General features: G+C 44.4%; 1 protein-coding gene across 1 annotated transcript in view; it reads right to left on the reverse strand.

The window, feature by feature from the left end:
- Positions 1-26958, reverse strand: part of LOC307247798 (kinesin heavy chain-like) — a gene marked incomplete at both ends in the record, with an annotated part of 29832 nt that extends 2874 nt beyond the window's left edge. The window contains 22 exons of the mRNA XM_080023919.1: positions 2499-2603; positions 2712-2783; positions 4971-5031; positions 6260-6361; positions 6821-6918; positions 7947-8072; positions 11456-11653; positions 12073-12216; positions 13572-13778; positions 14489-14557; positions 16668-16849; positions 17142-17290; positions 19170-19318; positions 20055-20159; positions 20746-20870; positions 22063-22150; positions 22533-22588; positions 22738-22786; positions 23437-23541; positions 24453-24526; positions 25071-25158; positions 26833-26958. Of these exons, the coding sequence (XP_079880045.1) occupies positions 2499-2603; positions 2712-2783; positions 4971-5031; positions 6260-6361; positions 6821-6918; positions 7947-8072; positions 11456-11653; positions 12073-12216; positions 13572-13778; positions 14489-14557; positions 16668-16849; positions 17142-17290; positions 19170-19318; positions 20055-20159; positions 20746-20870; positions 22063-22150; positions 22533-22588; positions 22738-22786; positions 23437-23541; positions 24453-24526; positions 25071-25158; positions 26833-26958 (2478 nt within the window). The remainder of the gene's footprint in view (positions 1-2498; positions 2604-2711; positions 2784-4970; positions 5032-6259; positions 6362-6820; positions 6919-7946; positions 8073-11455; positions 11654-12072; positions 12217-13571; positions 13779-14488; positions 14558-16667; positions 16850-17141; positions 17291-19169; positions 19319-20054; positions 20160-20745; positions 20871-22062; positions 22151-22532; positions 22589-22737; positions 22787-23436; positions 23542-24452; positions 24527-25070; positions 25159-26832) is intronic.
- Positions 26959-27413: the final 455 nt, after the last annotated feature.

The following is a 27413-nucleotide window of genomic DNA, read 5'->3' on the forward strand; positions in this document are numbered from 1 at the left end:
AGAGAAAGGGAGAGAAAGGGGCAAGGATGTGAGGGGGATAGGACGGGGAGAAAGGAAAGAGTGAGATAGGGTGGACAGGGAGAACAGGGAGATACAGGAGAGGAACAAGGAACGAGAGGTTTATTCGATACATACATGAATACGCACAATATGTTCTGGACTGAACACAGTAGCCGCCTAATTTGTACTTGACTAACCAACTGAAACTCCTAAATTAGATTCCTAGATTCCTAAAACGTGAGGCAGTGAGTACATAGAATGATATAGAATAAAATAAAATAAAATAAAACAAAATAACTCCAAGGTAATACAGGGGGCTCAGACCACCGCTTCACGCACGATGCGCGGCTTATAAACGGGAACCAGCGGAATCGCGGCGCGATCCGACCTCCCGAAAGCGGGGAGCGAGACGGTCTTGTCGCCGTTCTTGTACGGCGTGTAGCAGTGGTCCAACGCTCCTTCTCCCCTGGACGCACACTGGTGGCAAATTAGGCAGAACTTATTTTAAGGTTTGCCATGTTAGTCCCCCAGCCACCACCACAGCCGCGTCGGGACGTTTGTTTTGAAATCCGCACAACACATCATACAGGTCCGACAGTGCTGTGTCGGTGTCCGCTTGCGGTGGAATATAAACGGCTGCGATGGTGGCCGCGCTGAATTCCCGGGGGAGGCAGAAGGGACGGCATGAGATGGCCAGCTGTTTCAGTTTCGGCGAGCAGGAGCGGGAGAGAGTCTTGGTGTTGTTGGGGTTACACCAGCGGCTGTTTTCCATGAGGCAGGACCCCTCCACCCTTGGATTCTCCCCGACTGCCCGGACCTGTCGGCGCGGAAAACACGGAGAAGGACTCGGCTGGACGGATGGCCTCATCCGGCACCTGCTTCCGCCTTGTCTCCGTCAGGCAGAGGACGCAAGAGTTCCTCGTGTCCCGTTGGAATTGAGTCCTCGCTCGAAGCTCATCCATCCTGGTTTCCAGAGATTGAACGTTGGCAAGAAGGATGCTTGGCAGAAGTGGAAGGTAAGGCTGCGTCCTCATTCTGACCCCAATGCGTGGAACGGCGGCTCCATTGTTGTTGTTGTTGTTGTTGGCGTGTAAAATCCCTGGCGGCCACTCTGGATAAAAAGTCCAAAAGACGGTCTTTCGGGGAAATCTTTACATCCACGGGTGCATCGCGGCCGTAGGAGATCACCGCCGATGATTTATTGGCGGAGATAGTGATAAAAAAAAAAGGAAAAAAATAGTATAATGTGCGTAGTGGACACGGAGCGACCGCGCAGGACGGCCGCAAGCGGCGGCGCCACCATCGCCACTCGAGGCAAGAGAGAGGAGGCAGGGAGGGAGAGGTAATAAGAGGAGAGGTAGAGGAAGGACAGAGACCTAAGAGACGAGGGGGCGGGGGGGGGGGTAGGCAATGCGAGAGAGGGGAGAGAATAAGAGGATGTGACGAGAGGGAGGAAAGATAGGGACAAGGGAGGCGAGAGAAAGAGGAGAGAGGGAGAGAGAGAATAAGAGAGGGGGGAAAGAGAGAGATGGGAGAGGGGGAATAAAGGACGGACGAGTGAAAGGAGAGAGCGAGGGGAGCGTCGACGCGGGTGCAGGTCCGGCGGCTGCACCGGAGCTGCCTGCACCGGGGATTCTAACCGTACGCGTTGCAGCTACCGGAAGCCAGCGGAGAGGGATGACGAGAGGAGCGACATGTGCCCGTCTATGGCTGCTCGAAAAAAACAGGCGCGCTGCTGCATTCTGAATCGTCTGCGGAGGACGGCGAGCGCCCGGACGAGGAGCGACAGGTACGCAGATCTTCCCGGTGTTGTACAGAGTGAATCTGCAGTCTTAAATAGCTGAGGTCTTAAATATGAAAACACGGTGAAGATACTTAAATATGAAAATATGATGATTATTAAATATGAAAACATGATCCAATGATTAAAAATGAAAACATGATGACGTTTCTTAAATATGAAAATATAAAGAAGCTACTTAAATATGAAAATATGATAAAGATACTTAAATATGAAAATATGATAAAGATGATTCAATATCAAAATATGATGAAGATACCTAAACATGAAAATGTGATGATTATTAAATATGAAAATATGATTCAATGATTAAAAATGAAAACATGATGAAGATTCTTAAATATGAAAATATAAAGAAGCTACTTAAATATGAAAATATGATGAAGATACTTAAATGTGAAAATAAGATAAAGATGATTAAATATCAAAATATGATGAAGATACTTAAATATGAAAATATGATGAAGATGCTTGAATATGAAAATATGATAAAGATGATTAAATATCAAAATATGATGAAGATACTTAAATATGATGAAGATGCTTAAATATGAAAATATGATGACGATTATTTCATGTGAAAACGTGACTCAATGATTAAATATGAAAAGTCTATTCAGACTGATTAAATATGAAAACATGATTAAATAACGGTGAAAAAGGGGCAAACAGTGGCAACCCCTCGTCCAGCACCTACCTGCTTGTGGACCTTGGTGAGCTGCTCCAGGTTGTTCTCCAGGAAGGAGATCTTCTGCTTCTGGGCCATGCTGCCCACCGCGTCCTCGCACTCCAGCTCCGCGCTCTGGACCCCGAAAATGTACTGATCAGCTGTTTTCATATTTTGGAATGTATGAAGCATATTTCAGCAGAATAGGAGACTAGGTGCATGTGGGTGGATTTGGGGTCCTACCAGCTTGACGCGGGCCGTGAGGTCCTGGACGAAGAACTTGCGCAGGTTGTGCAGCGTCTGCAGCTCCTTGGCCTGAGGAGGACAAATAAAAAAAAGTTTAAACAAAAAAAGGTTTTTGTCAAATACAAAAATTTCAAATAAAATGTATTATTATTATTATTATCATTATTATTATTATTATTATTATTATTACTACTACTACTACTGCTGCTACTACTACTACTACTTATACTACTACTACTACTACTACTAATAATAATAATAATAATAATATTATTTATGAAAAAAAATAAAAATGTAAAAAAAAATACCTGAACCAAATGTCATGAATTCATAACATTAAAATATTTTACTTTTAGAGCAAGGTATCTAAGGTAGGTATGGTAAGGTGCGAATTGATTAGATTCGTTTTGAATTCAAATGTGACGTTTCAAGATTTGCTATTTCAAAAACCATGTGTTCAAAATCAGATAGAACTATTTAGAATTTATTCATAATAATAATTTATTCTAAATAATAATAATACATCTATTTAGATGTATTATTATTATTATTAATTCACAAATAAAAATAAAAGTAAAATAATTGAAATATTATTGTATTTTCCGACTGTCTCACATTGTCTTCTCTGAGATCGGAGAGAATGAAAAAACGATTCATTTTGCTTGACGGGAACCTATAATGCAAATGTTTACACAAGTTGATATGGGTCTCTGAGGTCCCCAAAACATGTTTTGTACGTTTGTTGCTGAAAATACCACTCAGATTATGTATTCTAGCCATTCTAACATGCCTCTATAACCCTCTCGTTCCAAAACAGGCTATTTTCTGTGGGAGGAGCCACCCTCCCGAAAACCGCGAGTTCTGTGGGCCAATGGCGTTTGAGCATGGCTACCGGGTTTCGTCTTATTTACTCTGTAAACTTTCACCGATTTCCCCTTATCAGTCCACCAAAATCTGTTTCTGAACAAATGTGAGCTGATGAACAAGCAATCCAGTTGCTGAATCTTCACTCGTATTAGATCTACAAGGTCACCGTCACGGACACGAACACTGCACCGCGACGTACGGGAACTCCCGGAGGCAGGATTTCTTTTTGTTTCTTTTGAGCGTGGCGGGAAAATAAACTCCAAAAAGAATAAAATAAATAAACACACCTACAATAAAAAAGACACACTATTTTTTATTGGTTTGGTTTGGTGAAACGCATGGCAGACCGGATGTAGCAGATGACCCCATAAGGAAATCCGTGATGACGTAGAAAAAAACAAAATACAAAACACACCGAGCGTTTTGTATTTTGTTTATGTTGTAGGACACTTTGTCATTCATTGACCTCATTAATTGACACTTTGGCCACGTCGAGTATGAACATTCGGCATTGTAACATTATATATTTAACAGAAAATAGGGAAATGCATAATAGGTCCCCTTATTAGGTTTTTTCCAGTGATTTCATAGAATCAACATTTTTTTTATTAAGTATGATAGTTGGAGCTAAAAAAAAAATAAATAATTGAATTGGAATCGAGCTCAAAAGACAAAATAAATAAATAAATAAAAAAACACTCTTTCGCTCAGTAACATTTAAAGACTTTCTTGCTCGCTAAGTTTTCGTTTCATGCAGTGTATACGACCATTACTGTCACGAGATCTGAATCCAGACGCTTGTCTGCTGAGCAAACAGGAAGTACTACAGGTGATGCGTGTTTCAGCGAGGGGAAAAAACGACAACGACAACGACAACACAATCTGGAATACAAAACTGCACATACGATATGTATCGACGTATTTTACAGCCGTATTTCTGGATGGTCACACGACTGACTTTGTCAATTGTGTTACTTCCTGGCCGACGTAAGTAGACGGAAAATACCGGCGTAAAAATGTCCGTGGGGGAGGGGGTCGTTTACTTGAATTCGACTTAAAGGAGCTAGAAAGGGTTATTGTGTTATACTTCCATGTCAAATGTACAAGAGGATGCAAAACAACATGTCAGCCGAGTTGGAGCATGTCAGCCAATGAGCTTTTGGAGCATCTCCAAGTAGAGGAACGGAGAGAATGTCAACAAACCACCTTGGAACGACGGTTTCGCACAATGTGTTTGGATGATATTTCGCGTCCCAAAATAATAATTTGAACCCACCCTTGAGGTGGAGTGATGTTTCATTTCATCGAGGTCCCGTCCCAGAATCTGATTCTAAAACCGGGGCTTAGCCTCCGGCACCGCAGGGTGCCGGGTCGGTTGCTGTGACTCACCACGGTCTCCTCCAGGCCCCTCAGCTCTTCCCTGGCCTGCTCCCGCTGCTCGCTCAGCTGCCTGATGGAGGGAGGGAGGGAGAGGGAGAGGGAGAGGGAGGGACGTTGTGTGTATGTGTAAAGGGATACTTCACAATTTATTTTCCTGTGTTTATTCTACTTATGTGTAATATTTCGTTCGTCCACCTATCTGTCAATCCATTTTTTCCCGTGGGGGGGGTGGGGGGGGTCTTGAAATGGCATCAAGATAAACCAGAGCGACAGACAGACAGACAGACAGACCGATAGATAGAGATAGACAGATAGATAGACAGAGAGAACGGACAGACAGACAGACAGACAGACAGACAGACAGAGGGACAGACCGATAGATAGAGATAGATAGATAGATAGACAGACAGACAGACAGACAGACACATAGATAGATAGATAGATAGATAGATAGATAGATAGATAGATAGATAGATAGACAGACAGACAGACCGATAGATACAGACAGACAGACAGATAGATAGACAGACAGACAGACAGACAGATAGATAGACAGACAGACAGGCAGACAGACAGACAGATAGATAGATATAGAGACAGACAGACAGACGGACAGACGGACACACAGACAGATGGACGGACACACAGACAAATAGATAGATAGATAGACAGACAGACAGACAGACAGACAGACAGACAGACAGAGATAGACAGACGGACAGACGGACACACAGACAGATAGATAGTAGGGATGGCCATGATTAGTGGACTAATCGATTGCTCTGCCCAGACCCTGATGAGTGTATCACACGCTTCAGCGGAAGCTCCGCCCGGACTCTAATTAGCGCAGCACGCGCTTCACGGCCCGACGTGCCAGAGCGCTCGCTGTGTGGGGTGAAGCCGTCTTACCACCGTTCTCCTACTGTCAGGCGCAGTCATTTGCAATTTTCACCATTTTGGTTTTTCCATCTCTGGTAAAACTTTTGTGATGTAGCACTTGGCCTTTTTGGACAGATAAAATATATAGCAGCTGTTGTATTGTAGTAGTATAGGCAGTTATATTATTTATGTACTGGTAACTGTACCTACGTGTGACTAATGGTCTATGTTCCGGGGGGCGTTGATTAAATCACGGCTAGTCGACTCACCCATTGAAATTCTTGTTAGTCGTCGACTACAAAACAAAAAGGAAATGCCCGCTCCTAACAGACAGACGGACGGACGGACAGAATAAATAACAGCAGCCGGAGCAGTGACTTCACTTCCTGTTCACACTTGTCACCACAGTGGATACCTACGAGAGCCTCTGCAGCTTGGAATCCTTCTCTTGTTCCTCCGCCTTGACTTTGTCCAAATCTGACGTCAGCCGCTCCTGCTCCAGCAACAGACCCTGGTTCAGACTGAGAGAGGGAGGGAGGGAGGGAGGGAGGGAGGGAGAGGGGGAGAGAGAGCTTGAAACCTGATGAGTGGGGACAGAGCCACTTCCAAACAGGCCGTCCAAAATAGTCCATCGTTCGATTTTGACCGAAGCCGACTTCCCTTCCAAAAGAATGATTGATTCAGGAAAACAATTTTAATGGATTTTAAGAAATTAAAATATTCAACAAATGAAAATAACAAGAGGGTAAATATCAGAGTCAGTATTTTGTGTTTGTATATCTGTGTGCAAAACTGTGTGTGTGTGTGTGTGTGTGTGTGTGTGTGTGTGTGTGTGTGTGTGTGTGTGTGTGTGTGTGTGTGTGTGTGTGTGTGTGTGTGCGTGCGTGCGTGTGAGTACATGCGTGCCTGTGCGCATGTGTGTGTGTGTGTGTGTGTGTGTGTGTGTGTGTGTGTGTGTGTGTGTGTGTGTGTGCTCTCACTCGCTGAGCTGGTCCAGCATCCTTTGTTTGTCGTGGATTTCGTCTCGCAAGCGACTGAGCTGCTTCTGGTGGGCCTCCTTCAGGTCCTCCTGCTGCTCCTGCACGAGGTCAAGCACGCACGCACGCACACACACATTCAAAGATAAATGCTGTGAATGTATTTGTTGAGTACAACAACAACAATGATGATGATGATGATGATGATGATGATGATAATAATAAAAACCTCCTCCACCTTCAACTCCTTCTCTCCATCCAGACAACTGATAATCTCCTCCTTCTTCTCCTTCTCCTCCTCCTCCTCCTCCTCTGGCACCTCCTGTCTTTTCTCTGTGTTTGTCATCATTTTACATGACGTTAGGTGTTTCACCCCAAAGGAAAAGAGCAATAATATGAGTTTTATTCGTCATCATAGGATTGCAAATAATCTCGTTATTGTGAATTAGTTCTACCCTACTGGGAACTGATGGGGGAATCCACAATTTCTGTCCATATCGCGCTGAAACTATCTGATCACTTGGTTCCTTCACAGATTAAATGCTTAGTAAAATATGTATAACTTAGGGCTGCCCCCTGAAAGTGGACGAGTGGAATCATCAGTTGGGACTCAAAGGTTATTTTCTGCGCATAATGCATGGAGAGGGGGCGATCCGGGAGAGGGTCACGCAGGAAGGGTCCCCGTTCGTTCTGTATCGTTCCCTACGCACTTGTTTTGTTCCATGAGGAGAGGTAAAATAAAATAACCAACATGTGAAATAAAGACACACTGTGTTGGGGTTAGGGCGCCCCATCGCTACTGCACGCATCGCTCGGTACCGTTAGAGAGGGAGACCGTTGCGAAGATGCTCCCTCTCTGCGCCCCGCTTAGGGATGCTGCCCAGAATCAGATGCGACTGACAAAATACTGAGTCGGGTACAGCACGAGTAGAAATCATTATAAATGTCGGCCATTACTTGATGTTTACGTTTTTCATCATAGGCTTCAATTTAAAAAAAAAAAATCACTATTTCAGAAAGGCGTGTATTCGATTCTTCGTTTGGATTTTTGCATTGAGTTACACGAGTCGGATTTAGTTTCCTTTCAGAAAATATTAGTTTTTACACACACACGCGCACACACACACACACGCTGACCGTGGGCCTGCAGTTTGGCGAGCTCCTCTGCCAGTGCGTCCTGATTCTCCTCCAGCTGCCTCTTCTTCTGCTCCATGTTCTGCATGTAGTCGGTCAGAGACTTCATTTTGGCCTGGTGCTGCACACACACACGCACACACACACACACACACACACACACACACACACACACACACACAGACACAGACACAGACACAGACACACACACACACACACACACACACACACACACACACACACACAGAAGATTTAAAGACCGAGAGACTTTTATTTTGGGGACGCAACAATGCCATCTTTACTCCGCCAACACCCATTCTGTAACTGCCAGTTTGGAGCCATGAGGACTGACATGAGGGTTGACATTGTCGTTTCTGCTCCTATCTGATGTGTGTGTCGCAAGTCAAAGTCCAAGTGTTTTATTTATCAAATGCACCGTATAACACAGTGTCACTCTGAACAGTGGAATTCTTTGAAAGGACAAGCGACAGTTACATAGAAGGCGCTGAAAGAAGATATTCAATTGTTAAAAAGGGTCGGCAAATTAGGGCAAAACTTGCAAAAACATACACAATTAAATAAAAAATAAAACAAAACACTAGCAGCAGTTCCAGGGATTGTAAAAATGGGGAATACACCATATGTATCCTGATGGCTGTAAATAGTGGGAGAGTATGACTGGACAACGAGAGTAGCTGCTGGGTGGCCGTAGTCTTTTATGATTTTCCGTGCTTTCCAAAGGCATCGTGTGTGGTAGATGCCTTGCACGGAGGGGAGATGGCAGCCGGCGATGCGCTCCACTGTCTTCCGTCGATCAGCAGCGGAGCGGCTGCTGGACCGGGCAGTAATGCAGCCAGAGAGGATGCTCTCAATGGTGCATCCGTAGACGTTGGTGGCAAGTGGTTTTTGGCAGACATGCCAAACTTCAGGAAGTATAGGCCCTTTTGGGCAGTTTTAACCACGAGTCCGCTTGCCCGGACCAATAGGTCCTCTTTGATAAACACACTGGGGAACTTTCAGCAGGAGACTCTCTCCACTTCAGCTCCATCGATGTGAATGGGGGCAGGACCCCTCCCTTGCTGCTTCCTGATGTCCACTATCTTAGTCTTGCAGACGTTGAGAGGGAGGCTGTTGCGCTCGTGGCTGTGGCGCCATGTTGCCAAGATGCTGATCTCCTCTCTGTAGGCGGCCTCATCGTTGGTGGATATGAGGCCCAGGATGGTGGTGCCGTCTGCAACCTTGAGGATGACGTTGGAGCTGCGTGTGGCCAAACTGTCATGTGTGAACAGGCCGTACAGGAGCGGACTCAGGGGCGAATTCACAAAGCGATTGCGCGGCTTTTCAGAAAGCACCCGCAAACAATGAATGGTAACAATAGTTCTCCAAAGAGGAGGGTTGGTGGTGGTTCTCTATAACCAAAGGCTGTGCTCTTGTCATCCCACAGGTCGTCCACAGGTCACAGAGTTATTGCAGCAGTTCTTGATGATTCAAGAATGAATAAAAAGTGTCATTGCAGGTTGAGAACTTGAACTCCACTTGCAGACTAACTCTGTCCTATATGCAATGGCACAAATACTCTGCGTTGTATGCCCGGCATGCTGACAGCACAGGTTAAAAATAAATAAATAAATAAAATAGCCACATGCCGTTAGAGAGAAAATATTAGTCTGCAGAGACCTGGTGGTAATTGCAAGAGATGGAAAAAATGCAGCAGAGCGTGATCATCTTGTGCTCTCTAAGTTATATTTTGACTTCATTATTATTATAACAGTCACTGCATCTGACGGTAGTCGAATGGGCAGCAGTCTGTGGTGGTTTTTCAAAACGCACTCCAAAAGCAACTTGCTGAAACTGTGAATAATTTTTTGTACAAAAAAGGCGTTACAAACGTTGACAAAAATGGTTCCATACTTCCATATATATTCAAAAAAACAACTAAAAGTTATAGAGAATGGCGATAAAGTGGTCAAACTGGCATTGAAACACAGATGGCATCGAACCTGCAGCACCACGCACAGCTCCGCGGCTTTTCGTGAGCAGCGGCACGGAACTTGGTGGAGCAAAATACATTAAATCAGCTGTCATAATCCCCCGTCAGGATTTGGCACAGCACCGGCGCAGCCCCTCCAAGGACTTCCTTACAAAATCCAGCAAGGGTAACAGGCAAGTCAGGCACAGTAGGGTCCAGCCAGGACTCTGCTTCCGCTGGAAGTTATTCCGTGCGTGTAGTTCGTTCATTTTATCGTCCTTGAATTGAACATTTGCCAGTAAAATACCTGGTAACGGTGGATTACAGTATCTTGTCCGAGATCCGCTTAGGATACCGGCCCGTTTGCATCTTTTCTTTCTCCTCCGTCGGCGAAATTGGTTAACACAGCGGCGGCAGGACAAAGGAATCGCACCACGTACTCCGGTAAGTTGAGGAAAAAGACTGTTCGGTAAGGAACCAATATCCAAAAGTGCTTGTCGATCATACTGTATGAGCGACAGTGCACTATGTACAAAAATACAAACAATAAAAACAATAATTAAAAAAAAAAAAGACGAGTTGGTCGCAGAGCCATTGTCGGGCTCTTGACGTTTGATTTTGGATGGAGGTATGGTATTTATATTGTCTGGTTTTCGATGAATACCCTATTTTTTACCAGCATTGGTATCCACTGAAATCCATCCATCAATTTTTTGTTATTATTTTATTATTCTACTTTCGCTTTTTTTTATCCCCACAGAACTTTTGGCGATCCCATCCCAACAGGAGAGTTCAAGGACTGCGTTAAATAGAGGAGAGATAGATCTATAGATGATAGATGATGACAGATCTGTGTACTCTGTTTGAGCACTAAGGCTGCGTCTCAAAATTTTAAGGCTTAATTGACCACCCAAATCTGAATTGGAAATTTATTAAATGCATTTTGCTTGTTGGCTTTTATTGCTGCTATTTGACTGCAGCCTTTTAATTTAAAGCTGTTTGAGCTACATGCTGTGTATCAAAGGTGTTATACTAATTCGACCATACTAGAATACCAGGGGTGTCACCATTATGACATTTTAAATGGGACCAATTATGAAAAACTCACTTTTTCAGCGCTTGTACACATACATTCGGGTCTCTGATGGGCCTACTATCATACACACACTGTATTTTCAGCAAAAAACTTCAAAAGACAGTTTGAGGACCTCAGAGACCTCTATTAACTTGTTAAAAAGGAGCATAATAGATCCCCTCTAAGTTGATGGCTAATTTACATACAAGTATTTGTTTTTTGTTTTTTTGCATTTTATGCCACGATCATAATACAATCATATAATAGTGTAATTATATCAAAATAGAGACAAAGAATAAAAAGTCAAAATGGCCAAATATACACAATAGACAAAAAAGCCGAAAAATACAAAACAGAAATAATCAAATATGTAAAAATAAATACATTTGTATCATAATACTTGTGATTACTCGATTATGTAATCATTGTCACAGCGCCAGGTTGCCATGGAGATGGTTACCTGGGAGATGAGCAGCTGGCAGGAGGCCAGCTCCTTCTCGTTGGCCTGGATCTTGCGCTGGGCGTCGGCCTGGGCACTCTCCAGCTGCTTGCTGCGGTTCACCAGCGACTTGACCTCCGACCTCATCCTGCTGACGTAGAGGCGGGCCAGCGTGAACTCCTCCTCCACCTCCGCGCCATGACCTTTCACCTCCGAGGTCTGGGGTGAGAGCGATGGAGCGAGAGGGATTTGTGGATTTATGAATGTTTGATTAACCTTGGTTCCTGCTTTTTTTAATGAATAGTGGAGGTTTCCAAAAAATGTCTGGCTTTGGTAAAGCCCATGCGGTCTCCGAATTTACTGTTTTTTGGTTAAGAACTGCAGCAGAAACATGGGCCCTCACTTACAATACACATGACTTTGCGTGCGTGCGTGTGTGTATCCATGTTTGCTTTACTATACTTCTGAGGACCAGTATCCAACATGACCATTTTTTGGTTTCGAAGTGCTCCAGGAACATGGGTTTGATACCAGTACAACAATGTGTGTGTGTGTGTGTGTGTGATTGTGTGTGTGTGTGTGTGTGTGTGTGTGTGTGTGTGTGTGTGTGTGTGTGTGTGTGTCCTCACCGCAGGGGGGTTGGTGTCGTTGCTGGAGATCATGGCTCCGATGTCGCACAGGTCCCGGAGAAGCAGGTTGAGCAGCTCAGCCGCTCGCTTCCTCTGAAGAGCGCTCAGCTCTTGCAGCTGGCTGAGCTCCCTCTGCACCGCCGACACCAAGGCCTGGAGGGAGAGAGGGGGGGAGGGAGGGAGAGAGGTATGAACGTAAACATGACTCCACGTTTTCCCCGCTTTAGAAGGCTCAAATTTACTGATCCAGCTTCATTTTGGTTATCTTGACTTGGCCCACTCTTAATGTGTACAATAATTTGCACATATATGACATGTACTATATTTTTACACAATCACCCTGGCATATCATTTAATAATCATATATTAGAATTATTCATTATAAATTATACATTTATAATAATAATAATAATAATAATAATAATAATAATAATAAATATAGCTGCAGGCAGCAAAACACAGGGTCCAAGTATTTCCTTTTTGGTACATTTTACAGTTTTTTGGGGCCTGTGAAATGCATCACAAGTTTAAAAAGTTACAAACATCGTGGACTTATATCTGGATCAATCAACATGGACTTACGTCTGCATGTTTCCCTCCTGGCGTTCAGTTTAAGTATTCCCGAAGAACGGTGTTTTAAGAATTATGATCGTTCTGCGTCACCCAATTGTAGAAAATTGTATTGGTGACATTTTTCCTTGAATTACATTTTGAATAAGCTACATTCCCATGAAATACGGAAAACGTTGTGGTATTTCTGTGAGTTATTACCATATCGCGGCTTCTATTTTTCCGACACCTCGCTGGATCTCGAATGCATCACCTACTCGCAGTCGAGTGGACTCGACTCGAGTTTTGGTGGACTAATGTTTTTCGTATTCTTCATTAATCCAGCAGTAATGGCGACCGAAGAGATAAAATATCAATCGAACGGATCCACAGACATCTACCAGGTAAAAAGGTACATAAATACACACGCAAGCGGCTAGTTGGTAATCTCTAACCACAACAGAGTGAAGGAGTCTACACCGCACACTGGACAAAGTGTCCAGTGCCCATGTACATTCTGAATCAGAACCTGCACATTTATAGTAAATAGTATGATGACGTCATAAAGTCTTAGTCTGAATCTCATCTCGATCATTTTGTTTAACAATAGCACGACCAGCTGAATACTTGGGCTCGAATTTGGTCGGTTTTTCACACATTTCACACTTTGCAACCTTCACACAATCTTTTCTCCATATGTGGATCGATTTGGATGAAACTTAAACCACAAGATGTTTGTGACATACCGGTTTAAACGACACCTCAACTGTGTTTGTAACTAATGTCATTGTTGTGTTCCAGATACCTTTAGCTCTGTTGTACATATTTTGGCGTTGAATGCGGGCAGGACAAATAATAACTAATAACATCTAATATATATATATATATATATATATATATATATATATATATATATATATATATATATATATATATATAAAAAATGAAGCACCACCCACTGTCTTCTCCAGCAGCTCTTGGGACAGCTGGCCATTGGCCTGCTCCTGCTCCTCCGCCTCGTGGCTCTTGTGGTCGTAGTTGACGGCCAGCTCCTCCAGGGCCTGCAGCACCTCCTTCACCTCCTCCTTGGCCAGCTGGTTCTCCGCCTGCAGCCGGCCCAGCTCATCCTGGATCTTCTCCTGGTCCCGCCGTGTGGAGGCCAGCAGCTAGGCGGAGGGAACGGAGAGGGGGGGTTGAAGCGGCGAGAGGGGTGGAGGTGGAAGAAGGAGGGGTTAGGTGGGGGAGTTGGGGAGGTTGGATCAAATGAAGAAGGTGGAGTGACAGAGGTGTGATGTTGGTATAGATGGAAGATTGTGGCAGCGGGAGCGGTGGGGCAGCAGAGGCGGAGGTGGAGGTGGAGTGGAAGTGATGGGGGGTTCACACACTTGAGAGGAATGACATGGCTCAGGGTCATGATGTAAATAACGTTTTGCAAATTGTGATATAAATGCATATACATTTACATACATGAAACACAATTAACTATTCCCACAAATCTTCAGTTGAATTTTTTTAATATGAATTATTATTAAAAATATTTGGATATTCACATTTGCTGTCTCAAATTCCGTCCGAAAAAATCTACGAATGGGGTAAGAACAAATCCTAGAAATCCTTCTTTTCCTATAATTAAATTCACACATTTAATTTGGATTTACTAAAATGGTCTTTTTCAGTCTTAAAAAAGAAGATCAGAGATAATCCAGGTCTAACTGGAGGCTTAAATTAAATCTTCAGAATAATGGGCGCCACGCCACACAATTCATCTTAAATTAAGCAACGTCTCAGAAAGGCATTTTTAAATTCTGGATTAATTTAAGTAGGAATATCTTTGTCCTGATTTACATTAAACCTCCCGAATATGTTTTAGACAGACCTCTTCCTGGTCCAACATCTGCTCCTTCAGTTTCTCGGCCAGCTGACTGTGCTGGTTGATCTCATCATCCTGAGAGAAAACAAAACAGAAGCCGCGACGCTGCGTCACTTCCTTCCCGACTCAAGCTCAGTTTGAGGCAATCTCAAACACAAACATTACAGCACGATAAAACCCATAATAAATGTAGCTTATTATTCACCCACGATAGATGGATTTAATGTTCGGTTTAGCTGGAACTAAACCCTGAGGGAATAATCGATATTGATGATTGTCGATGATGATGCATATTGCCATTTTTACCGTTATAGTTCAGCTATTTGGTTTGGGATTATATGATATTATTTATTAGCTTTAATGTTTTACCACTGCCAGTTTTATGTGCCCTAGTTCTGACCCACGTCTTCTATCTCAACTTGTATGTGTTCCTTTAATCTGCCAATGTGTATAACCAACTCCACTTCCAATTGCTTACTACTCCACGGTACTTCATTTTGTTACCTCTTCTCTACTCCTTTTTTACTCTTTGCCAACATATACAGTTCTCTGCTGTTTTATATTGCACTTGCTGCAGCCCAGATTTACCCAACCTTTAAAGTGGTAATCCTTGAGATTATTTTGTTGAAACAAATGCCATATTTGATGTTTTTCAAATATACCTAGTACATATATCTCCACCACCTCGAGCTGTTGCAGTTTTTTTTAAGGAGACCCATTATACCTGTTATATGTCCCCAAAATACGTTTTTGAATTTTTTTTTGCTGGAAATACCACTCACATTATGCATTTGAGCCATTCTAACATGCCTCAAACCACCCTGTTCCAGGACGGTCTGTTTAATGGGTGGTGCCACCCTCCTGAGGCCCCTCGTTCTATGAACCAATGGGGTTTGAGTTTTACTCCGGGTTCCGTTGTATTTAGTCCGTAAACTTTCATTGATTTCAGTCCAGCAAAATCTGTTTCAGAACTAATCTGAGTTGAACAATTAGTAATCCAGTTGCTCATTTGAAAGTTTGCTACGACTTTGGTTGCCGTTGGGATACCGCACTGGGACACCTCTTGCGGGGGATTTTTTGTTTCATTTAAATGTCGTAAAATAAAACAAAATAAATACATTGACAATAGAAACACACTTTTTTAAATGTTGTTTTGGGAAACCAAACAAATCTACCATCCGCCGTATAATACACATATATTTTGGAAAGAAATATAATTTTTTTTTTTTTAAGTTACAGAAATATTTTTTAAAAAGTTACATTTCCATCGTCTGCAGTTTCTTCACGGACAGTAGGCATGAATTCCTATTTCTTTTAACAGATTTGTGCTGGTCTTTAAGCCAACAGAGCAGTTTCCAGCGGCGGTTGTTATTCTCCAGCCGTGGGTGGAGTTAATCAGATGGAGGGCGGTTCTAATTCTAATGAAGCCCCGTGTGACGTAGGAAGGGGCCGCAAATCCAAAACGGCTGGTTTTAGGACATGTTTTATGAAATAGGCAGCTCACAGCAAACTGACGGGGTTATCTTATTTCAGTTAGTGTTGTGTGTGTGAGTGGGTCCATCAGACACCCAAATGTATGCGGACAAGAACTGAAAAAGTGAGTTTTGCACAACAGTCACTTTAAAGGAATTCTGGGACTTGTAGTGTAATCCACCCAACACGCAACATTTTACGGATTACGACTTAAAAGAAATACCTGTTTAAAATGTGTTGCTTACAAATACTTTGCCAACTGCCATTTGCCCATATTGTGCTCTCTACTACTAGTTACATAGTGCTAGCCCACTAGTTAGCATTGTGATTCTCCACCAGTTAGCATAGTGCTACGGGTTAGCATTGAGCGACTCACACTAACTCTGTGGATAGACGCATACATAATAGAGTATGTGATTTTAATTTAATTTTTTTTATTTTGTATTTTATTTTCCATTTCTTATTTTTCTTTTTTTTTTTTTCTTTATCTATTTTCCTTACACCTGAATGTCATTATAAAAGTTTTATCTTATCTTAAATAAAGCCGGCATTGATTTTGATGTTCAGTATATCATAATCATCACATCGTCCTGCTCATGAAATACTGCAGATATCATCAAACTCAAATTTATTAGTGCCGTTTTAATCAGTGTAGCGTGTAAACAACCCAGGGTCAAAGGTCATGGCGATACATCATGTCATGTGGCCTCACCTTGTCGTCCAGCTGCTTGTAGAGGCCGCAGATCTCCTCCTCCATCCTCCCCCTCTCCCCGGCCGGGACGCTCCCCCCCTCCCCCTCTCCCCTGGCCGCGGGCGGGGGGTCGCTCCTCTGCTCCTTGGAGGCCTGCTGCTCCTCCTCCTCCTCCTCCTGCTCCTCCTCTGGCACCGCCTCCCCTGCAAGAAGGCAGTCCAGTTATCCATCCATCCATCCATCCATCCATCCACCCCTCTATCCATTCATCCATCTGTCAATCTATCCATGCATCCATCCGTCAATCTGTCCATGCATCCATCCATCCATCCATCCACCTATCTATCCATTCATCCATCTGTCAATCTGTCCGTGCATCCATCTCTCTACCTGTCCATCCATCCATCCATCCATCCATCCATCCATGTGTGTGTGCTGTACATTATACTGTATGTTGACATAACATGGCTGATTTGTTCCCACTGTGGCTCTCACCGTTCCTCCAGCGGTTCAGCTCGGCCTCCAGCCTCTGGATGACGGTTTTGAGGCCCTTGCTCTTCTCCTTCTCCTTCTCGTACTTCTTCTTCCACTCCTCCGCCGTCAGCTCCAGGTTCACACACACCGTGTTCTTGATGGTCTTCGCCCTGTGTACGAACGATCGATGGAAATTGATAATGAATACATCGAAAAAAAAATAATATGCAAATGAATGAAAGGATGAACATAGATATACAGTAAATGAACATATTAATGGATTCAAGAGGCACTGCACACTGGAATATCTTCTCTAATCCTCTAATGAAACACATACTCCTGTTAATAATTAACATTTTATTGCAAATGTGATCAAATCAACATTACAGATAGTAAGTGCGTAATTTAAAAAAAATTGTGTACATTCATAGAGCGAACCAACGAGCAAATTAATAAACAAATGTTAGAACATAGAATTGTATGGTTGGCAGCCAACCAACCCAACCCAAACCAAACAACCCAAACCAACCAACCAACCAACCAACCAACCAACCAACAAACCAACCAACCCAAACCAACCAACCAACCCAAACCAAACAACCCAAACCAACCAACCAACCCAAACCAACCAACAAACCAACCAACCAACAAACCACCCAACCAACCCAAACCAACCAACCAAACCAACCAACCAACCCAAACCAACCAACCAACCCAAACCAACCAACCAACCAACCAACCAACCCAAACCATCCAACCAACCAACCCAAACCAAACAACCCAAACCAACAAACCAACCAACCAATCCAACCCAAACCAAACAACCAACCAACCAACCCACCAAAACAACCAACCAACCAACCCAAACCAACCAACCAACCAACCAACCAACCCACCAAAACAACCAACCAACCAACCCAAACCAACCAACCAACCAACCAACCAACCCAAACCAACCAACCAAACCAACCAATCCAAACTAACCAACCAACCAAACCAACCAAACCAACCAACCAAACCAAATCAACCAAACCAAACCAACCAACCAACCAACCAACCAACCAACAAACCAACCAACCCAAACCAACCAACCAAACCAACCAATCCAAACTAACCAACCAACCAAACCAACCAAACCAACCCAACCAAATCAACCAAACTAACCAAACTAACCAAATCAACCCAACCAACCCTACCAAATCAACCAACCAACCAAACCAAATCAACCAAACCAACAGCACCAACCAAACCAACCAACCAAACCACCCAGACCAACCCAACCAAACAACCAACAAACAAAACACACAACCAGACCAATCAACCAACCCAAACCAAACAACCAACCAACCAACCAACCCAAACCAACCAACCAAACCAAATCAACCAAACCAACCAAACCAAACCAACCAACCAACCAACCAACCAAACCAAATCCACCAAACCAACCAACCAACCAAACCCAACTAACCAACCAACCAACCAAACCCAACTAACCAACCAACCAACCAAACCAACCAAACCAAATTCCACCAAACCAACCAACCAATCCAAACTAACCAACCAACCAAACCAAACTAACCAACCAACCAAACTAACCAACCAAACCAACCAACCAAACCAAATTCCACCAAACCAACCAACCAATCCAAACTAACCAACCAACCAAACCAAATCAACCAAACCAACCAAACTAACCAAATCAACCTAACCAAGCAAACCAAACCAACCAAACCAACCAAATCAACCAAACCAAGCCAACCAAACCAACCAAACCAACCAAACCAACCAAATCAACCAAACCAACCAAACCAACCAAATCAACCAAACCAACCAAACCAACCAAATCAACCAAACCAACCAAACCAACCAACCAAACCACCCAAACCAACCCAACCAAACCAACCAACGAACAAACCAAACACCCAACTAGACCAACCAAACAACACGCACCCTCTTGAGCAGACAGACAGACAGACAGACAGACAGACAGACAGACAGACAGACAGACAGACAGACAGACAGACAGACAGACAGACAGACGGACGCTACCTCTGTCCAAACATGAGCGTGGACTTGGTCTCGGCCTCGTTGTAGACGGAGGGCGAGCAGCAGATGATGATGGTGGTGCGGCAGTTCCCCCCCAGGGAGTCCTGCAGGATGCGGGTCATCTTGCTGTCGCGGTACGGAACGTGGCTTTTCTGCCATGACAACGCGGTGACGCGCCAAAACAAATACAGGGATCAAGACTTTATTTCACTTTGGAGATTAAAAAAAAAAACAGGAAGCAAATCGTACCCCCCCCCCCCCCCCCCCGACAATCTCTGTTTGATCTGTCGGGATTTTAGGGTTTGCACATTGCAATGACCCTGAGATCTAACAAAGGAGAAGGTTTAAAATCGATGAATGCTCTATGTTCAATTTGGGAGGAGTCAAGGTTTTTTTCAAGTGGTAATCTGTCAAATGACCTGGTTCAGAAAGATTCTCATATTTGATGCTGGTTTTTTTTTTAGCTGCCACTGTTTTAGGAACAGCCAACCAATGAAACGATATCCCACCGCCAAGTCAATCAATCGGGAGGAGACGTACTTTTTCTTTTTGACCGTCTTAGAGCGTGGAAGAGGGTAAACCCGGATATTGAAAAAGAGTGTTGCAATTCGAAACGGAGTTCTGGGTTTTGGAGCGTAATACACCCAAGATAGACTCATGGCTTTCCCCTTTAATTAAAAAAAAATAAAACCTAAAAGATGATGAGATCAACGCCAATGTTTCCACAACAGTGATTCCACAGTAATATAATCTGATGGTATCATTGTGCACAACGCTATTTAACAGTTGGGGTTTTCAAAATGGCCGACATCCCAAATGGACACCGCGGAGCAAACGGAACGAGAGCCGTCAAGGGCGGCGGGGCAGAGAGGATTGTGGGTAACTCACGGTTCCCTCGGCCAGGGCGGAGATGACGTTCCCCAGCGCGGACAGGGATTTGTTGATGTTCTTGGCCTCGTCCAGCACCGCCCCCTCCGCTCCTGTCTTACTGACCTGGCCGGGGCGATGGAGGTCAGAGAAGCATGCGGAGCAGCAGGGAGAGAAGGAAATCCCTTGGCTTTCGTTTTGTGAATGAATTACGAAAAACTAAAATTGTGAACCTCATTGAATGTTCAGTTGACTGAGGCGCGAATCAACACATACATCAAATCTGCTCCTAAATTAAGTGGTTCATCTAAACTCTAGCAAAAAATGTCATTTTATGGTTTTATTAAACATTAAATGTATTTGTTACATATTTCCATCAATTCAATAAATTAATTCAACTTTTAACTAATCCTAACCCTTTATTGACTGACAGTTTGATCAGAAGATCAGAAATGTTTTACCTTAGCTTAGACTTGTAGTCTCACTGCTAATAACATTCCCAAAATGAAGTATTTCTTGAGTGCTGGAGTGACCAGAATGGCAAAAAGCCACGTACGCCAGGACGCAAAGCATAGAATCCTACCCTCCCTTGGCCACAAACGCATCATATTTAATAAACAATAAGATGAAAAACAAGCCTTCGACAGGTTTCAATGAGGGCATACAGACGCTTACAGATGCGTATGTTTCGTTTTTCTTTGGCTGAACGCACCTTCTCGCTGCCTGCCAGGTCCACCAGGTAGAGCTTCCCCGAAAGCTTCTTCTCCGTCTCCACGTTTTCCTGCTTAATGTTGATCAGGAAGATGCTGTGGCTGCGGGAGCTGTGCTCGTTCATGTCTGCACCACGGGGTGGGAAAAAGGCGCACGGGTACATTAAGGGAAAAAGGCGCACAGTTACTTTAAGGGAAAACGCGCACGGTTACTTTAAGGGAAAACGCGCATGGTTACATTAAGGGAAAACGCGCACGGTTACTTTAAGGGAAAACGCGCACGGTTACTTTAAGGGAAAATGCGCACAGTTACTTTAACGGAAAACACGCACGGTTACATTAAGGGAAAACGTGCACGGTTACTTTAAGGGAAAACGTGCACGGTTACATTAAGGGAAAACGTGCACGGTTACTTTAAGGGAAAACGTGCACGGTTACTTTAAGGGAAAATGTGCACGGTTACTTTAAGGGAAAACGTGCACGGTTACTTTAAGGGAAAACGTGCACAGTTATTTTAAGGGAAAACGCGCACGGTTACTTTAAGGGAAAACGTGCAAGATTACTTTACGGGAAAATGCGCACGGTTACATTAAGGGAAAACGCGCACGGTTACTTCAAGGGAAAACGCGCACGGTTACTTATAGGTAAAAATGCACATGAAAAAACACTGTCGGAGTGATCATCCCAAAACTCCGATTTTTGGAAATGTGACCAAATTATTCACAGCTTCATTTGAGTTTTATTTTTCTTATTTTAATCCCAGTGGCAGTGTTTGTTACCATGCGATATAAACGAAATACTTTTAGACACAAATTTCTTCTGTTTTGTTTTTTTTTTGCTAATCAAAAGCTGATGGTAAAGTAACAATTAGTCGTATTTAGAAATCAAAAACCAAAACGACACATGGTATTTTGGGACCAGGCAGAAAAAAAGCAAAAATAATAGTTATTAAGAAAAGTATATTAAAACAAATACTACTACTACTACTACTACTACTAATAATAATAATAATAATAATAACAATAATAATAATAATAATAATAATTATTATTATTATTATAATAATAATTATAGTAATAATACACTTGTAAAAGGGAGCATTAAAAAAAACCATGTAAGTCGTAATTATAAAGGTTGTATTAATTAATTAATGCGTAACATAGTTCAAGCTGTGTGATGGAATGCAGAATGCCCATGTTTATACAGCACATTAAGTATCTTTACGTCGTCTTGTTTTAATAACACTGGAGCTTCGAATGAAAACAGACAAAAGACGGCTGCCCGGCTGCTTAGCTCTAAAACATTAATGTCGCTCTCACTGGTGACGGCTACGTGGCGATTGGCTTTGCCCTCGTCGATCACGTCCATCACCTCCTCAGGACTGGACACGAAACGCTCCGTGCAGCCCTGAAACGCAACCCACAAGACACGTTAAGCCCCCGCTGTGGATTCTTAACTAGTTGGCGGGTTGATTTTACGACCGTTGCATGGAAAATATGAAAATGGAAAACCCCAAAAAAAAAAAATAAAAAAAAAGGACTCATATCTCAAATGGTCTGTTTAACTGGGATGGCGAGACGTCTGGTATCACTTCAGAATGATGTCTGTACAGATACTTGCACTCAAGTAAGAGTTCTATAACAAACGTTAACCCCGTAGAGCCAAAAAATTGATTAAAAAAAAAAAAATAATAATTAAAACAAAACAAAAAATGTAATAAAATCGATAAAATAATGAAATAAATGTAGTTAATAGCGAATTTGATTTAAAAAATATATAAATTCCTTACCTTAACATAGGGAACTCTGTTTTTATCCTCGTGGACAGCAAGGTTGGTCTTCGACACTGGAAACAATGAAATAGAAAAAATAAAAATAAAAATAAAATCATCACATATTTATTTCTTAAATATAAACTCTCACCTGCGTCATGAGCACCATAAGACACAAATACCAGAACAACACTTTATCATCTGCACATTACACCCTGCTTACCATCCAGCAGGTCTCTGATCTTGTCCAAGTAGATTTCAAAATACGACACCTGGTCGGTGAGAAACACAGTAAGTGTTGATTGAGACACCAGTTTTATGAATGAAAGTATGAACCGACAAACCGAATGCAATCTTTAGCGTAAAATAGGATCGAGTAGCAGGAAAGCTTGCTTCACACCCAGTCTGAAATGGGATCCGGCAGTCGGAGCCTCTCTCCCGGTGGCCGTCAGACGAGCTGCGTCTGGGCTTTTTCCAGTACATCAGCGAGTCGCGTTCTCAGACGGGACTTTTACCATAATCCACGAACGGCACTTTAAAACCAACTTAATACTTGTACTGTTTGTTAAAAACTAAAATGAAAAAAAATACACACAATTCACTAACATAAAAAGAGATTCATTGATAGTGAAAACGGTGACATCCGATGTTAATAAGTCGTCATTTTAAATGATGTGACTTATTTAAATTTGTTTGAAAACCCCGGCACAATAAAAAAAAAAAAACTTGACCCGTCGTCACTTCCGGGTCTTAGCGTCCGACCGAAACTTGCCGCGCGAGTTGAAATGTTTTTGTTTTTTTTCGTGTGCGGAATCCGACTCTCCACGGGAATGAACGGACCTCTGTTTTTTTTTTTTACTTATCGTCCGTCGTTTTAGAGTTCAGAGTTCGTGGTTTTTTTTTGTTCGTTTTTTTTATTCACCTTGATGTGGAACTCCAGGTTCTCGTCCATGGCGTAGATGTGGTCGAAGATGTCCTGGGCGATGCGCGGGATGATCCCCATCAGCTGGGGGTCGTGGAGTTTCCCCTGAGCAACGCCGCAGAAACCACACAGAGCTTTAATAACGGCGGATTACCGGGCGCCCTCCGAAAAACAATCCCCCACTCAGAAGAGCCGCCTGACGGGTCGCCAACCGGCGGATTAATCCGCCGCGCCGACGTCATGTCCCCCGCACGGGCAAATCATTTCAACAAAGTGCGGCTGGCCGTGCTACATGGGTTACCATGGTGACTTTTGTAGAAGCCATTTACTCCATGCACGCACACTGGCTCCGTTATGCCCTCTGGCTGTGACGATTAAACAGCCAAGCACCCTCGACGACGCCGTTACTGTAATTACGGGTGTAATTGCCCTTAAACTCCCCACTGCTCCATTGTAGTCTGGAAGTGGACGGATATTATTATTCTAATATTTGAAACCTGCCGGAGGTTGGATACAAGCCCGACCGGCCCAACAAGCGCGGCGGACGCTGCGGTTTGACTTGTGGGCTCACCTCGGCGGAAATCAAAACAAGCCGCTCCCAGCACTCGAGAAAAACTGGAGGGATTTGATTTGGCGAACGCCCGGCGGCGCAGTGGGAGAGGCTCGGAACAATGTTGGATTGAACGGTTTAGAATTACAGTGTTGCACAACGCCTGCTGTCCTTTAATCCCACTGAAGTCCGGCTCCGATCCGGACATCCAGACGGAGAGATTGATTTGTGTGGCGCAACCATGAGTGCCACTACGGTACGGCCAATATTATCTTAGTTGGATTATATGGAGGATTTTTGTCGTGTGGCTATTTGTGCAGTTATGGTACTGTCAATATCACTCATGACACACAGGTTTTTGTTGCATGTGGTTTGTGACGTTACGGCAATATTGATATCACTCATGATAGATAGATAGATAGATAGATAGATAGATAGATAGATAGATAGATAGATAGATACAGACCTCCATGGTGTGTGTCTTCCCTGAGGATGTCTGTCCATAGGCGAAGATGGTCCCATTGTATCCTCCCAAGACATCTATAACAACGAAAAATCATGGAAAGTTGGAAAAACGCATGACCTTCTCAGCTAGATCAGACTGCCTTCTGAATCCACTGCACTAAACTCAGGCTGATCTGAGGGGGGTAACAAGCGCGTTGAGGCCTTAAAAATGCGCTTCATGTGGGGGCTGGGGCGGAGTGAACGAATCCGGGGTTGCCAGGCCCAGTATTTTTCCAGCCTAGAAAGTAGCCCGATTTTGACCCCGGGAACCGGCAACCCCGCCGAAGGTCGACCGAAATGAAAACGGTTGAGCCAGGATATCCCCCCCCCCCCCCCCCCCCCCCCCGCCACCTCGCTCCTGTGTAATCTCAGCCACGGCCCCGACCATCGCGGCCCAGCTTCCCGTCTGGCTGAGCGGGCTTCGGCTATGAGGGTATTTTCATTTCGACGGACACTGCGCCCTCGACCAGATGCTTCCGCTTACATAGAGCTGAATGACTTAAGTGTTTCGTGGCGGCGGAATCTCCCTTTCAACGAGCTTTGCTTCCGCAAGGAAAAAGGAAACAAAAAGCGTGTCTACCTTTGACGATCTGCCTGGCGCAGGCGTTGTAGACCTGCTCCTGCTGGCTGTTGGGAGGAAGGACGCGGTCGAAGACGTACGGCTTGCCCTGTTTTCCCCCCGAGGGAGGTGGAGCAGTTAGTCCAGGCATGTGGCACATACGTATGCTCAAACTTCAAATTATTCATTTCGGGAGGAAACTTTGAGTAGAGAAGACCTAGAAGATGAAGGTTTTATCAACCACCTTTTTTTTTTTTTTAAACGGAGAAGACCTAGAAGATGAAGGTTTTATCAACCACCTTTTTTTTTTTTTTAAACGTTGATCCAACTTCCTCAAAAAAGACCCCCCCCCCCCCCAAATAAAAGTGGTTATCAACCACTTTCTATTTTTACATTGATCCATTGATATGTTATTATAGAAAACACCGCAACGGACATATTTGTTGACATTTGGGGAAGTAAATGATAGATAAACATGGTTATATAAATAACAGAAAGAAATACCCATTTTAAGAAACATTGCTTTCATTTGTCAAACCATCATTCATAGATTTCCTTGAGTTAAAATTAATGAAAGGAGAATGCATTTTTAGTTGTGACAAATTGAAGTATTTTTTTTCAAGTGTAACCAATGACCAATATTTTTTTTCCCAGCGTACTTTGTGTGGGGCCACAGGTCCTGGATCCACGCAGCAACATTAAAAGCTCCGACGGGTGAAGTGAATAACATTGATCAACTTGTTCCAGTGGCACCTGTCAAGGGGTGGGATGTATTAGGCAGCAAGTGAACAGTCAGTTCTTGAAGTTGATGTGTTGGAAGGAGGAAAAATGGTCAAGCGTAAGGATCTGAGCCACTTTGACAAGGACCACATTGTGATGGCTAGACGACGGGGTCAGAGCGTCTCCAAAACGACGGGTCTTGTGGGGTGTTGCATGCAGTGGTTAGTACCTACCAAAAGTGGTCCAAGGAAGGACAACCGGTGAACCGCTGAGAGGGTCATGGGCGCCCATGGCCAATTTATACGCGTGGGAAGTGAAGTCCAGCCTGTGTGGTCTGATCCCACAGAAGAGCTACTATAGCACAAATAGTTAAAGCTGCTATGACAGAAAGGTGTCAGAACACACAGTGCATCACAGCTTGCTGTGTATGGGGCTGCATAGCCACAGACCAGTCCGAGTGTCCACGCTGACCCCTGTCCACCACCGAAAGCTCCTACAATGGACACGTGAGCGTCAGAACTGGACCATGGAGCAACGGAAGAAGGTGGCCCGGTGGCCTCTTCCAGCAGGATGAGGTGCCCTTGCCGCACTCATTTCCCCGGATCTTGATCGGACGGAGCATCTCGTGGGACGTGCTGGGCCAACGAACAACAAGATCCGGGAGGGGAACCTCCAGGGCTTGAAGGATCTGCTGCCAACCTTCAGAGGCCCGGTGGGGTCCAGGCCTCCACGGGTCAGAGGTGTTCTGGCAGCAGGGGGGGGGGGGCGGGCGGGGGCCGCACCATGTTAGCGCTCATCGGAGGTGGTTTTAATGTTGTGGCTGCTCGGTGCATGTATAGCCCTGTAGGACCTGGAGAGCACTGGTGCACTGTGCCCCACTGCAGTGCAGGCCTCGGTGAAGTACGCAGCGGCTCATATTTCGACCCTGCAAAGTAAGTTAGTGGAGCATAATAATAATAATTGTTATTATTATTATGATCATCATCATTATTATCAGGGAGAATGATAACAAACCGTAGACGAGACACTCGTGGAAAAAAAAAAACAACAACTCTGACCCTACCGTGATGACCACGGTGTCGTCCTCCTTGAATTTGGGGATGTATTTGTCTCCCCTGGTGATCTCCGCCTCGTTCAGCGGCCTGAAGCGGCACATCACCTTCACGCCGCACTCCGCCGGGTCCGCCATTCCCGCGCGGCGGTCGGGTCCCGGACCTGCCCCGCGAACCGGAGCCCGGGACGAGGCGTGGAGAGGGGCGGGGGGCTGACGTGAGATTGCACTCGAAAGTGGCGCAATCTCTCTCGCTCACGGCCGCTCCGGAGCCGCCAGGACGACGGCGACGGCGGAAATAAAGCTTCGGAATCCAAATCAGGAGCGGAGGCGGGGGCGGGGGCGGGGGCGCGTTCGAACGGAACACGCGTCGTCCGCGCCGGGGTTCGCACAGCTCGGTTCGCGTCGCCGAGAAACACCCGCAGCGTCCCGGGGAAGCAGGCGCGCCCCCGTGATGATGATGATGATGATGATGATGATGGTGGTGGTGGTGGTGGTGATGCTGCCGCGGCGGCGCGCTCCGCTCAGCATCAGCACCGCTCTCCGTCCCGGTGACCCGTGGGCGCTCGGCCGCAAGGGGGCGGCGCCGGCCA

This window comes from Zeus faber (genome assembly GCF_960531495.2).
Source record: "Zeus faber genome assembly, chromosome: 2".
NCBI classification, from domain to species: Eukaryota; Metazoa; Chordata; class Actinopteri; order Zeiformes; family Zeidae; genus Zeus; species Zeus faber.